This window comes from Trachemys scripta, chromosome 9, assembly GCF_013100865.1.
Source record: "Trachemys scripta elegans isolate TJP31775 chromosome 9, CAS_Tse_1.0, whole genome shotgun sequence".
NCBI lineage: Eukaryota > Metazoa > Chordata > Testudines > Emydidae > Trachemys > Trachemys scripta.
In genome coordinates this window covers 66,736,195-66,749,892 of record NC_048306.1, presented here as the reverse complement: position 1 = coordinate 66,749,892, position 13,698 = coordinate 66,736,195, and the positions used below count along the sequence as shown (strand labels likewise).

The 13,698-nt window shown below is 40.3% G+C and overlaps 1 protein-coding gene across 1 annotated transcript in view; it reads left to right on the top strand.

Moving 5' to 3' along the window:
- The window catches only part of PAX3 (paired box 3), a 102,955-nt gene that overhangs the window by 66,397 nt on the left and 22,860 nt on the right, over positions 1-13,698 (top strand). Inside the window, exon 5 of the mRNA XM_034782447.1 lies at positions 3,508-3,713. Coding sequence (XP_034638338.1) covers positions 3,508-3,713 — 206 coding nt within the window. The remainder of the gene's footprint in view (positions 1-3,507; positions 3,714-13,698) is intronic.

Genomic DNA, 13,698 nt, shown 5'->3' with positions numbered 1-13,698 from the left:
TCCAGTTGAGTTGTCATAGCAACAGAGAATGATTATGTCTGGAGCCGCTGTGGGGAATATACTTAGAGAAGGTTGTGTTTCTTTCTGTTTTTAAGCTTCCGGGATGGTTTAATGCTTGTGTTTGTAACCCTGCAAATTTTGAAGAAGGTAAAAGACCTGAAACGATTTGGTCAAATATATTGGGAACTAAGACAAATTCAAAGAACAAAGAGTTGTATTTATTTCATGATATGCTAGAATTTTTATTTGATAATGAAGAGGGTTTTGAAACAAATTGAAACATAGAATTAAACTGTTTGGAATCAGCAGATCATGCTGTCTGTTCTCAAGGATTTTATTTGAAAAATAGGGTGGGTACTCTAATTTTAGGGCTCAAATCCTTCAAGTCTTGCTCAGACAAGGCTCTCATTGAGGTGAGAGACTGGGAGTTGTATGTACTTCTCAATGCATTACAATTATGAACTAAAATGGGAGTTTTGGCCAAGATGCCTGCAGGATTGGTCCCAAAACATTTATTGTGGCTGGATGACTGAAATAGTTTACAGATGAGATTAAACTTAATCTAATTGCTGTATCCTAGCAATCTATGAAGTCATTTAGACATCTGACTGGTTAGTGTGTAGTTGAGAGTCTCTGTACTAGCAATAGCTATTCCTCTGTGTATCCAGAAATTCATAAACTCTTCAGCTGAATTGCCTGTAAAAGGACCTTGTCTTTCCTACACGCAAGACTGGGTAAATAGATTAGGTGTACTTATTGGTTCAAACAGCTTGAGTGAAATTGAATATGTAAAATAGTTGGAACTGAACAAGTCAGTCTCTTTAGCTAGAGTTAAAATGAGATTTCTGTTCTGGCTTTGTGTTTTTAGTTATGCTTGAATGAGTCATGTTCAGGAGATTATTTTATATCAAGGTCTGTACCAATAATCTATTTCATTTTATTTAAGGTAGAAGTGGTGCTAGGTATTTCAATAAAATGATGAATTGTAATATCAGTGGGGAGTCCCCTTCCCATTGCTGGATGGGTTCCCTTGCAGAGTTTAATGGATGAGGGAATTTTTGCCTGCTGGGATAGTCTCCACTCACATGGGCTTCTATCACCCCTCACCCCACCCTTTTCTATTACAATTACCTGATGGAGGAGGAGAGAGGGTGTTGCCAGGGTTCTGGAAGAGACTTTTGAAATGAAGTCAGTATAAGATAGAAGTGGAGTCTATATTAACCCCTCCCCCATCCCATCAAAACGAGGAAGAAAACATACTGTATGTCTATGCAGTGTGGTTGTAGCCATGTTGGTCCCAGGATATTAGAGAGACAAGATGGGTGAGATAATATTTTTTTATTGGACCAACTTCTGTGGCTTGAAAGCTTGTCTCTCGCACCAACAGAAGTTGGTCCAATAAAAGATATTACATCACCCACCTTGTCTCTCTGCTCTATTTGTAGACATTTTGAGTCTGCACAGTATACACTTCATAGGCCTTATAGATATGGGGATACAGAGCAACTGCACAGAACCATATGTCTGAGCTCTCCCTGCATCCATGTTACTATCTTCTCCCCATAGAGACTAGGAAACTGGAAGAGGTGGGCTTGAGCTGCAAAATCACTTCTAGATCTGAGCTTCCTCATATTTGGGGGAAGTTGGATCTGGGGGATTTGTTTGTTTAGCCCATAATAAAAATAAAGTCCACTTGCAAAGTATGGATCTGATCTGAATCTAGCCAAAGTTTGGGAGTGTTTAAACAAGCATTTTGGGTCAGGCTCATTTCTAGAAAAAAAACAACAATGAGAAACAGAACAATAGAGCCATTATGTTAGTCACTTAACTATATTCTTTTCTAGATGTGATTAATCTACTGCATAGAAATTACAAGGACAAGTTCTTGAAATACATTTGGGGTATTTTGGTCTGTATAAGAATCTGATAAGAATTTAAATCCTTACGTTATTTTCTTTAATCTTTGCCCTTGCTGATGACCTAAAATGTTTGTAAATGTCACAGTGTAATTAAGGCTCTTTCCCATTTGTAGGGGAAAGTCAGTTGAGGTAGGGGAGCACCATCATGTAATCTGTCAGTAACCCCTGTTCCACAGGGGCATCTTGCATTGGCTGTGCAGCCCAGAAGGTTAGCAGCGCCAGCATGAGCAGATCTAGGGAACCTATGGGATGCACTCATTCAGCACATCTCCCAGGCTGCCTCTGTTAGTGTGGAAAACTAATGGTGTCCCAGCTGGAACATGAACGTTGTCTCATATGGTGGAATCCCAAGAAGAGACTGAAGGGGGAGAGTTGAGGGATATAATATTCCAGTGGGATAATCCTTATTTTGTTTAGGACAGAGTTTTATGGTTAGACACACATTCTGGTGTCGGAAAAGCACCTTTACTGCTTTGACCTAATTCATCCCTGATGCAGGTCAATTTAATCAATCAGACGTGAACCTGGCCTTCATGTGTATTTTTATTTTTGCTAAAAGCAATTGTACTTTTTGTGCCAGCAACTGATATGCAGCTAATAAAAACAATGGTTCAACTTCTGCCATCCTTAATTGAGCAAAATTCCATTGAAGAACTTGGCCCTTATCAACGAGCTGAGTAATAATTGACAGTAAAGTGGAGAATAAGGTCAAACACAAACTACAGCTCTTAGTATATACTCAGTGCTCATATTCTTATATAAGCTCCCTACACAATACCAGATGAGATCTTATATGAGTATTACCACTTATCCACACCTACCTAGCAGAGTCTCAGGAAGGCACAAGATAGATAAATAAGTGGCAAATGATTATGAAAATATAATCCTGTTGAATTATACTTGTATGGATGTGGAAGTACCATGCAGATTTGCAGAACTGGACAAATAATGCAAAAGATGTTATGCAAATATTTAATCACATTTAAAAATGAATTTGCTTCAGATATGCTCATGTCCTTTTTGTATTTGATTTCCATAATAATTTGAGCAATCAGGTTTTACTGACACATCTATGAAAAAAGAATTTCAAAGTCACACTCATGGGTGTTCATTGGGGCAGAATTTTAAGTTAGCTGTAAGTGCTTATTTGTTTACTCAATCAGGAGAAAGGATCAAGACCGTATGGCTTATCTGACCAATGAAAATGAAGCAGTACAGATCGTATTTCAAATACCTGCAATAATCTGATAGAGTAAAAAATTCATTGAATATGTTTGAATAACAAATACATTCAAGGAAATCATAATCTGCTTCCAGATATCCCAGGGCCAGGAAAAGAGGATACATTCATTGAACAAATGGTTGAGAATTATTCATTCATCTCAGCAAATGTACCAGTAATACACTGTAATGTAGCATTTACCTCTGCTCTCAGATTAGAGTGTGTCCATTCTAGAATCAAGTTTACCAAATGAATCAAGATTTATATATGACGCTATTTATTCCCCAGCGGAAAAAAAAATCATGGATTACTTTTTCTTTTGGTTTTGTCAGCTAGAACCTTATTGCTCCCTGATTTTTCTTCCAGCATCAGCACCCCAATCTGATGAAGGCTCTGACATAGATTCTGAACCAGATTTACCTTTAAAAAGAAAGCAGCGTCGTAGTCGAACAACCTTTACTGCAGAACAACTAGAAGAACTGGAAAGAGCTTTTGAGAGGACCCACTACCCTGATATTTACACTCGGGAAGAACTTGCACAAAGAGCCAAACTTACTGAGGCTCGGGTTCAGGTACATGTTTAAAAAGCTGTCTAAAGAAAGCAGTTTCCTTTTCCATCATTGCATAGGTTTATTAGAAAGCTGAGACGTCATTTTGTTTATGTTCTTGTATAACTATAATATGGGATAAAAGGAAAAATGAGAAGCCAGGTTGTTTATAAGCTCAGTTGTTGTTTTTTTTTTTTTTCACCTACCAATGGACAATGATTTTCCGATTTTCATAACTGTGGATCACTTTGAAGGAGAGATTTTTTGTTGTTTACAGATCATGGTACACTTACAATGAATGTAATGGAAAGAGAATAGAAAAAAAAATTATCTATTTTCCCAATTTGTTTAATTCGCACACTTGACAACACTTTGTATATAGTCCATTCAACTGTTTCCCCCACTATAATTAAGTAGCTAGTTTCCCCTGGTTTGTATTGGACAGCAACATGGGAGAGAATTTTAAAAAAAAAGAAAAGAAAAAAGGAAAATTTGACTGTAAACCTCAAAAGTTGAAAGGGTGACTCAGGTGTGTACTACCTGAAACTTCTTGCACTTTAACTTATGAAGTTGATGAGATTTCAAGTATATGGTGTCTCCTTTCATCCCCATTGTCACTTCAATTAAGAAATCCTTGGACATACACATTTTCAAAATAATATGGATCTGAGTAGATGTAAACAAATTAAAATTCTGATGGAGAAAATAGTGGGATTATATAAATAGGCATAAAGTGGGTTTCCAAACCCCCCAGTTGGCCAATTCTGGAATGGACTGTCCCAAAGAGTTTAGGTTCAGAGTGCATCAGACACTTTCTGCTTCATGGTTGCCGAAAAGAACTACTTCCTACCAAACCCAAAATCATACAAAACTTGCCTGGTTTGGAGTTCCATTACTAACTGAAAACAAGGATCAGATTTGCTAACAATTGTGATTCATTTCAAAGGATTTGTGCCTGATTTTGAGCTAGTCTTGAGTGTTCTTGGGTAAGCTTAACTTTGGGTGTTGAACTCAGGCAAAATGTGTGTCTGCACATATTTCAGGAAGGAAAACAAATGAAATTTGGTTGCTTTGGCTGAATTTTGCTTTGATGTTTTGAGTTCTTTTGAAGTTGAACCTGGGGAGGGGGGATGTTCCAAATCCCCGTAAATTGAAACAAATAACCAAAAATATTGGTGCTAACCCTTGCAAAATAAGAGTTCCAATTGCAACACAGCTCTATTGCTGTGTATACTTCCTCACGGATCCAGCCATTTTGAATTTTGCCCATTTTTGACTTTCTTACTGAAGTGTTCACAAAGCTCTCATAACTGTCCTGTTACAATTGGGAAAGCAAATCTACTGCGTGGATGAACTGTAGTTCTTTGAGAAGATAAACTCAATGAGGCATAGTTCCATTATTACTTGAACACCTTTACTGAGAGTGAAAAGCCAACAAAACAGGTGACAGCATCTTAAATGGAATTGTACTACACTAGACTAAACTGGGCAGTGACAATGGGATGTGCTGTGCACAAATATAACAACTATGATCTTCTACACTAGGTCTATTAGGAGTAAGAATAGCTTCTAGTGTATGGAGTTCCAGTCTACATTAACTTTAACGTCAAATGTGAAAAACAATAAAAAAGTTATTAATATTTTTCTTAATTAGTGACCCACAGTTAGAAGAAAAGCAGAACTCTCATTAACATAACAGCTGTCTTAATGTGGCTTTAACCCTGTGACTTCTTACATTCCTTATGACTTCCTCTGTTCCCTTGAGACTCTCGCCAATGCTATGATCTACAGCCTCACAAATTCCCTAGTACCTCTAACATATGGATCTTTGACTTAACCCAGCGTGGAAGGAAAGATCCCAGTCAATCAATGATTAAAATACCAGAACGAAAGCTTTTCTGGATTAAAGAGGAGCTTCATCTGAAATAGCCAGTCTGTGGGTACTTGCTTAGTCTTCTCCATCTGCCTGGAACACTAGAAGTCTGACAAAGTGGTTCAGCACTAGCTGAAGATTGTACACAGTATTGCATAAAACACATGTATGAAGGACATGATCTAAAAGAAGAATCATAAAAGGAAAATTGCAAAGTGATTTAAGGATGAGGAGGTGAATGGCTATAATGACATGGCATTCGTAGTTTTGCTTAATCATCTTTCATTGATTTACAGTTTTTTGGGGGGGTGGGTAACAATCATAGACTCATAAGACTGGAAGGGACATTAAGAGGTCATCTAGTCCAGTCCTCTGCACTGAGGCAGGATGACCCCTGACAGGTGTTTGGAGATTTTTAAGAGCAGGTTAGACAATGATGGAGATTCCACAACCTCCCTAAGCAATTTATTCCAGTGCTTAACTACCCTGACAGGAATTTTTTCCTAATGTCTAACCTAAACTGCCTTTGCTGCAATTTAAGACCGTTGCTTCTTGTCCTATCCTCAGAGGTTAAGGAGAACAATATGATAGGAGCCTAAAAAAATGATCATTATCAGTAGCTGTGTCATTCCCCGCCCCCCCCCCCCCACGGGCTACGGTAACAGCAGATACTGTTTTTATCATGCAGGAAGCCACTGTTGTATGTCAGTTACTAGTCTTTATACACTATGAAATATCTGCCCAAACTAGGGTGACCATATAGCAAGTGTAAAAAATCGGGACGGGGGTGGGGAGTAATAGGTGCCTATATAAGAAAAAGCCCCCAAAATCGGGACTGTCCCTATAAAATCGGGACATCTGGTCACCCTAACCAAAACCAATCCTCCCTCCAGCTTCTTAAGGCCTCACTGCGGGAGCTCCATTCCGACACATCTACTCTATTGGAATGAGGCTGCACTCTGGGGAACCACAAAACATTTGGCAGACTGAGAAGCCACCTCCATAGTGGAGCTGCTACTTCTGCTCCTTTAGGGTATGTCTACATGGCAATTAAAAACCATGCCAGCTGATTTGGGCTAGCAGGGCTTGGGCTAAGGGGCTGTTTATTTGAGGTGTAGATATTTGGTCTTAGACTGAAGCCCAGGCTCTAGGACCCTGCAAGGGGGGAGGGTCCCAGAGCTCAGGCTCCAGCCCGAGCCCAAATTTCTACATCGCAATTAAACAGCCCCTTAGCCCAAGCCCTTTGAGCCTGAGTCAGCTGATGCAGGCCAGCTATGTGTGTCTAACTGCAGTATAGAAATACCCGTAGACATTTTTTACTCTAATATCCCTCCATCACTGCCCTCCCCCCTTACAATGTTCTAGACTCTATTACCAGCTGAGGAAAGAAACTTGCAGCCAAAATTACATAAAAATTGTAACAGAGAGCTCAGCTACGGATGGCGCTTCTCCCCTTAAGACATAAATTGTATGATATGGGAGAGGCACAGAGATGGAGAGGGGGGGTAAAGAGTATGGTGGAGATTGGGCATATCCAGTTCAAGTCACACTCAGTCAGAATGTGAACTCCATTCTCAATTAGATTAAGGTTTATTCCCATAGACATGTGTACAGTGGTAAAGTTTATGTGTGTGATATTGGGGAAATGGACATATATGTTAGGATAGAAAGGAAGTGGGATTGTTCTGCAAGTGGGGAGCTTGTGAGTGTGATGATGTTTGTTTGTGTAGTGAGAGATATTAGAGATGAAGTTGTACACATTTAATGTTGCTTTCACATGTGATGACTTGGATTTGTATTTTTTTTTTTTGGTCAGGCGATGCTCTTGAGTTACCTTAACTCTATACTAATGATAGGGTTTTGTGTGTGTAGAAGATTATGGTTTTGGAGCTGGTTGGGAACAGCCATTTCCATTCTGCAGGATGGAATTTCAACCTTTTATTTTATTTTATTTTATTTTATTTTATTTTATTTTATTTTTTATTGTTCTGAATTGGAATGAAAAGCCAGAATTTCTTGGGAATGAAATTTTAAAAAAGAGAAATGTTTCATTTTGATTTTGACTTTTTAAAATTATACTCTTAATAATATAAAATAAATGTCTAAACCAGGGTTTCTCAAACTGCATTGCACTGCGACCCCCTTCTGACAACAAAATTACTACATGACCCTGGGAAGGGGGACCGAATCCCAAGCCCCACCACCTCTGCTGCCCGGGGGGCGGGGAGCGGCGCCAAAGCCCGAGGGCTTCAGTTCTGGGCAGTGGGGCTCAGACTTAGGCTTCATCCCCGAGCCCCAGCAAGTCTAAGGCCAGTCCTGGTGATCCCATTAAAACAGTGTTGTGACCCACTTTGGGGTCCTGACCCCCAGTTTGAGAACCACTGGTCTAAATAAAAAATCATTTTGAAATGAAAAATCAAAATGACGTTATTGAAAATACTGTTTCAGCAAAATCAACACATTCCTGGGTAAAGTTTCAGGTTTCATGAAATGGCATTTTCCTACAGAAAAATCTTCCATCAGAAAATTTTCAACCAGCTCTAGTTATGCTGAGGTAGTCACCCACTCTCTATGGGTCAACAAGTCTGGCTGACATGTCTGAGATTTCTAGGCAAACAAACTACTAGCCATAGATAAAGGAGCATAAAAAGGTACAAAAACGTCCTTCAATTTGAGTCTGGTTTTTAACTCAATAGTATGAAAAACGAGGGGTTTTGTCCCAAGAGTTTTATCCAGTACAAGTTGTCTGCTAATACCCCAACATCTTAGAGCACAGGCCTCTTACACTGTTTTGGGGAGTTACTTAATTGACCACAAATGGCCCAGCCTTGTTACCTTGACAATCTCTACATATCGTGTGGTCTTTCCTGTGTTGCTCTCCTGCTTGTTATCTCCTACGCAGGCTCTGAGACTGAAACTTTTAAACACCAAAAAAGTTTATTTTTGTCATTTTTCTGTATCTGAAAAATAGTTGAATGCATGTTTCTCAAAATTTTCAGGAAAAAACAAATCACCTCTGGGATGAGATCAAGTCTATTTCAGCTTGACAGGAGACACATTTGAAAGTTGCAAGCAAATAAAAACAGATATTATAGTGAGTGGTTTTTATCAGGAAAATATCTTTGCTAAAGTGGAAATGAAAGTTGTAAATATTACAAGGTTTATAACTATCACGGTTACTTAAGGGCCGGACGGTGCCACTTAGGCACAGCCCATACTCAGAGCAGCACCATCTCTACAATGCCTCCTGCAGCTTCCTGGTGCACAGAGCTGTGCCTCCATTACATCAGCTGCTGTGTGGTGCCTCTTTAGGATATGTCTACAGTGCAAAGAAAAACCTGAGGCACTCAGTTGCAGAGCCCAGGTCAACTGGCTCGGGCTCACGGGGCTTGGGTTGCGGGGCTAAAAATAGCAGTGTAGACGTTCCCATTCAGGCTGAGCCCAAGCTATGAAACCTGGCGAGGGTTGGGGGAGGGTCTCAGAGCCCAGGCTCCAGCCCAAGTGGGAATATCTACATTACTATTTTTAGCCCTATAGCCCGAGCCCAAGTCAACTGACCTAAGCAGTGCAGTGGTTTTTTCTTTGCACTGTAGACATACCCTTACTCTCTCCATGGGGCAACTCTGTTGGCTGGTGCAAGGACAGAGGGGCTGGAACCATGATCCTGCCTCTGCCCTGCCCCCCCCAGCCCTCTTTGGGGCACCATGTACCCCAGAAAGAGTCCGGACAAGGCAGTTTCTTTACTCCTCTGCATGCAAGGGCTGCAATTCTGTCTGACCCTTAATCAGGACACACACAATCTAGGCAGCATCTAGCCCTAACGGAACATAATAACTGAATCCAAAATCACAGATGCTAGGAAGCTTGGAAATGCAAAGTTAAGGCTGTCTTTAAAAGCCTCCCCTGTGCATTAGAAAATAAGATGCATGGTCACCCAAAGAATCATAACTTTGCTCTCTCTTTCCAACCTATGCACTCATCATGGCACATTATTTGTAAGACATTTGGGCATGCCTCCACTGGGGACATTTTCTGGCAGGTTTCAAAAACTAGTCTGCTAAACTGATTTAAAAACTGTTTAGAAATGTAGTGTAGATCCAGTTTGAGATGTCCTGACCCATTTTTACTGAATCAGTTTGAAGACCACCTCCAGGTTAGAAAATGTCTTTGATTAAGGACTTTTAAATGTGGGACTTGATTTTTGCCCAGTGTCCAAGCTCTGCTTCGTGCAGGGAAGAGGAAGGGGACCAGTTTCTTCTCCTTGATTCTGGGCTGGCCAGGATATCAGAGCAACCAAAGGGTTGCTCTAACTTTGTCACCATTACTAAGTCCTCAAGGACTTTACACCAGTGGAAGATTGGCGTAATAGAGAGATATTCCACTTCTCTGCCCCCTGAATGCCTCCTTCCTTCACTAGCATGCTCTCTATAGTGAGAGGTGCAAAGGGGCCAGATCATAACCATGAATCAGACCTAATCTCTTGATAAGGCTCTAAGACATTCACAGCCTGTTGCAGACAACTTAAATCACTCCCGCCAAGCTATAGATTATCTGTATACTTGAGGAACTCTGAAGAACATGGCTTTTGAGATGTACATCCCCAACAATCCTGTGCCCTAGGAATGTAATTTCTTTGTTAGCCTTTACAAAGTGTATAGCATTGTAAGGTATGACAGCTTTGTATCTTTTTGAACAGTTTTGCAGTATGACACGTACTTCACATTTGAAAATCCATATATTTGCAGAGTGGGGGATTATTCCTAATGTGATACATTTTGGTGAAGAGATGTGAAATCCTGTCCTTTCCAAGTGATTGTGTATGGCCTTGAAGATGGCCCAAGGAATAATAGACCAATGAGACTAACTTTCATACCTGGAAAGATACTTGAACCAATTAAACAATCAATATGTGAGCACCTAGAGGATAATAGTTATTAGGTATAAGCAGCATGGATTTGTCAGGAACAATTATGACAAACCAACCTAATTCCTACCCCTGCTTTTTTTTTTTGGACAGGGTTGCTGGCCTAGTGGTGAGGGGAAAAGCAGTAGATGTGATATACCTTGACTGTAATAAGGCTTTTGACAGTCCCACATGACAGTTTCATTAGCAAACTAGGGAAAGGTGACCTAGATGAAATTACTATAGGGTGGGTGAACAACTGGTTGAAAGACCGTACTCAAAGAGTAGTTACCAGTGGTTTGCTGTCAATTTGGGAGGCCATATCTAGTAGGATCTCACAAGGGTCAATCCTGGATCTGTTACTATCCTGTATTATCATTAATGACTTGGATAATGGAGTGAAGAGTATACCTACAAAATGTGAGGATGACACCAAGGTTGGAGGGGTTGCCAGCATTTTGGAGGACAGATTTACCATTAAAAAAGACCTTGACAAATTGGAGAACTGGCCTGAATTCAACAAGATGAAATTCAATAAAGACAAGTTCAAAGTGTGTACTAAAGAAGCAAAAATGAAATGAATAACTACAAAATGGGAAATAATGGACTAGGTGGTAACATTACTGAAAAGCAGTTGGAGATTATAGGGGATTGACTCATATTCAATTTGCAATGTGATGCAGTTGCAAAAACGCTAATATCATTCTGGAGTGTATTAACAGAGGTGTTGTATGTCGGCAATAGTGAGGCCTCAGCTGGAGGATTGTGTCCAGTTCTGGCTTTGGGAAAAACGTGGGTAAAATGGAGCGAGTCCAGAAGAGAACAACAACAACTGATAAAAAGTTTAGAAAATCTGACTGATGAGGAAAAGCTAAAAAAACTGGGCATTAGTCTTGAGAAAAGAATGCTGAGGGATGAGCTGGTAAGTCTTCCAATATATTAAGGGCTGTTGTAAAGAGGACTGCAATCAATTGTTCTCCATGACCACGGAAGGTAGGACAGGAAGTAATGGGCTTAATGTGCAGCAAGGAAGATTTAAGTTAGATATTAGGAGAAACTTTCTGTCTATAAGGGTAGTTAAGCTCTGGAATAGGCTTTTAAGAGAGGTTGTAGAGTTCCCATCATTGGAAGTTTTTAAGAACAGGTTGGACAAACACGTGTCAGGGATGGTCTAGCTTTATTTGGTCCTGTCTAAGCACAGCAGGCTGGACTTGAAGACCATCCTGCTCTACATTTCTGTGACTCTATATGGCAGAAGTTTGTTTTAGTCACAGGCGCCAGGTTTCTCATTTCTCTAGAGGTACTTGATATTGGCTCTGCCCAGGCCCCGCCCCCACACCACCCCTTCCCCCAAGGCCCCACCCTGCCCTGCTTCTTCCTGCCCCCACCGTGCCTTGCCTCTTCCCACCCTGTTCCACCCCCTCTCCGAGCATGCCCCACCCTCGCTCCACCCCATCCCCCCAGTGCCTCCTGCATGCTGCTAAACAGTTGATTGCAGCAGGTGGGAGGCACTGTGGGGGTCGGAGGAGCTGATTGGTGGGGCCCGACGGTGGGTGCTGAGCACCCACTATTTTTTCCCATGGGTGCTCCAGCCGTGGAGCACCCACAGAGTCAGCGCCTATCGCTGTAACCATGTAAAGGGTGGAGGGCACTTTGTATTCATGCCTCAGTAATGTACAATCAGCCCATCAACAAGAATAGGGAAGTCCGGTTAGGTCACCTCTCCATTTTGAAGTCAGTGATGTAATGCAGATGTGTGCTCTTTGAGGATGGGAATTTCTCAGCTTTCATTCATTCAGTGGGTGCTAATATAGTGGAGTTGTTACAATTGAACTGCACTTCCTATGACTTTATTCCTTAAGTAATTGATTTGATATGGGAAGCATTATTTCCACCTCAACCAAGTTTTTTGCCTGGGAATTTCCTTAGTTTTTTTTTTATAAAAGTATTTAAGAGTTGCTCTGTAAGAGGAGTGCCTCACAAACTGTTGGTAGAGCTTGCAGAGGTGGAACCTGCTCTTCCTTAGATTATCCTCTACCTCCATGTGGCTTTCTCCTCCACAGACTGCCCTTGGACCGCCATGGCCTATGCCCCTACAGTTGCCCCCAAGCAGGCCATCTGCAGTCTGTGTATGCCTCTGATTTAGCACCACATTCTGCCACCTATATTCATATTAACTAGTACCTTATTCTCCGACTAATACAATTGAAAGTGATAGAACTATTCATAAAGTATTACTAAGCGTGAATAATGATGGCAAATTCTGGTTCTTAATAAGTAAATAATTTCCATTCACAACTTCCCTGTAATTAATCAAAGGCAACAGATTACACCAGATATGGAATTTCTAGTCTAACTCCTCAATTTTAGTTATGATATGCGAAAGAAAAAATAAATAAGAAAAAATTTCACAAAGTGAAAACATCTATTTTAATTTTGTCTCTTGTCTCCCAAATCCCTTGTTTGTTTTGTTTCGAACTTTACAGGGAAAAAAAAAATCATGTGTGTGAAAATTCAGATTGATTCTTAAAAAAAATTAGTGTGCGGATGGCATATTTCAAAATCCAACTTCCAATGGTGAGCTTGCTACTGCCTTATTTATGGAGCAATGCTATGTAACAGAATAATCAGCTCAGCTGCAAATGGAAAAACTCTTCTAAGCCTAGAATATCCTTTTCATAGATATTTAGTTACATGTTATTTTTTCTTTCTTTTCTGCTTTTCTGTAGGGATGGGATGGGGAGGGGAAAGGAAGGCAAGAGAGAGTGACAAAGAATTTGCCATCGCTTTTGTTAGGTTTTAGTGAGCTTTTAAAATTGACATTTTAAAATCCAATCCAGTGGATTTAATAGTCTCTCTTTTTTTTTAAATAACAAACTGAACTCGTGGTAGGCAGTTACTGAAAAGTGATGTGAAAGGATGAGCTGCGTCAAGAGTGAAGACTTTACTGAAGCTGCATTCCCCTAAAGTAGATAGAGTGAGTAGTCCAAATTACTCAGCCTACCCCTGTGGGATAGAAGATGGGTAGCGTAAGGTATAGATTCAGGGACAGTGAGCACCTTTTGACACATCTCTGTTGTTAAACCTGCTTTGCTATAAGGAATCTGTTTTGAGGCACATCCATTTTACATCATGTAGAGAAGAAAAGAAAGAAAATACTTTGTACAATTTGGTAAAAAATATCCACATAATTACAGACATTTCTCTGGAGAGAGGCAGAAATTTATCTTGGT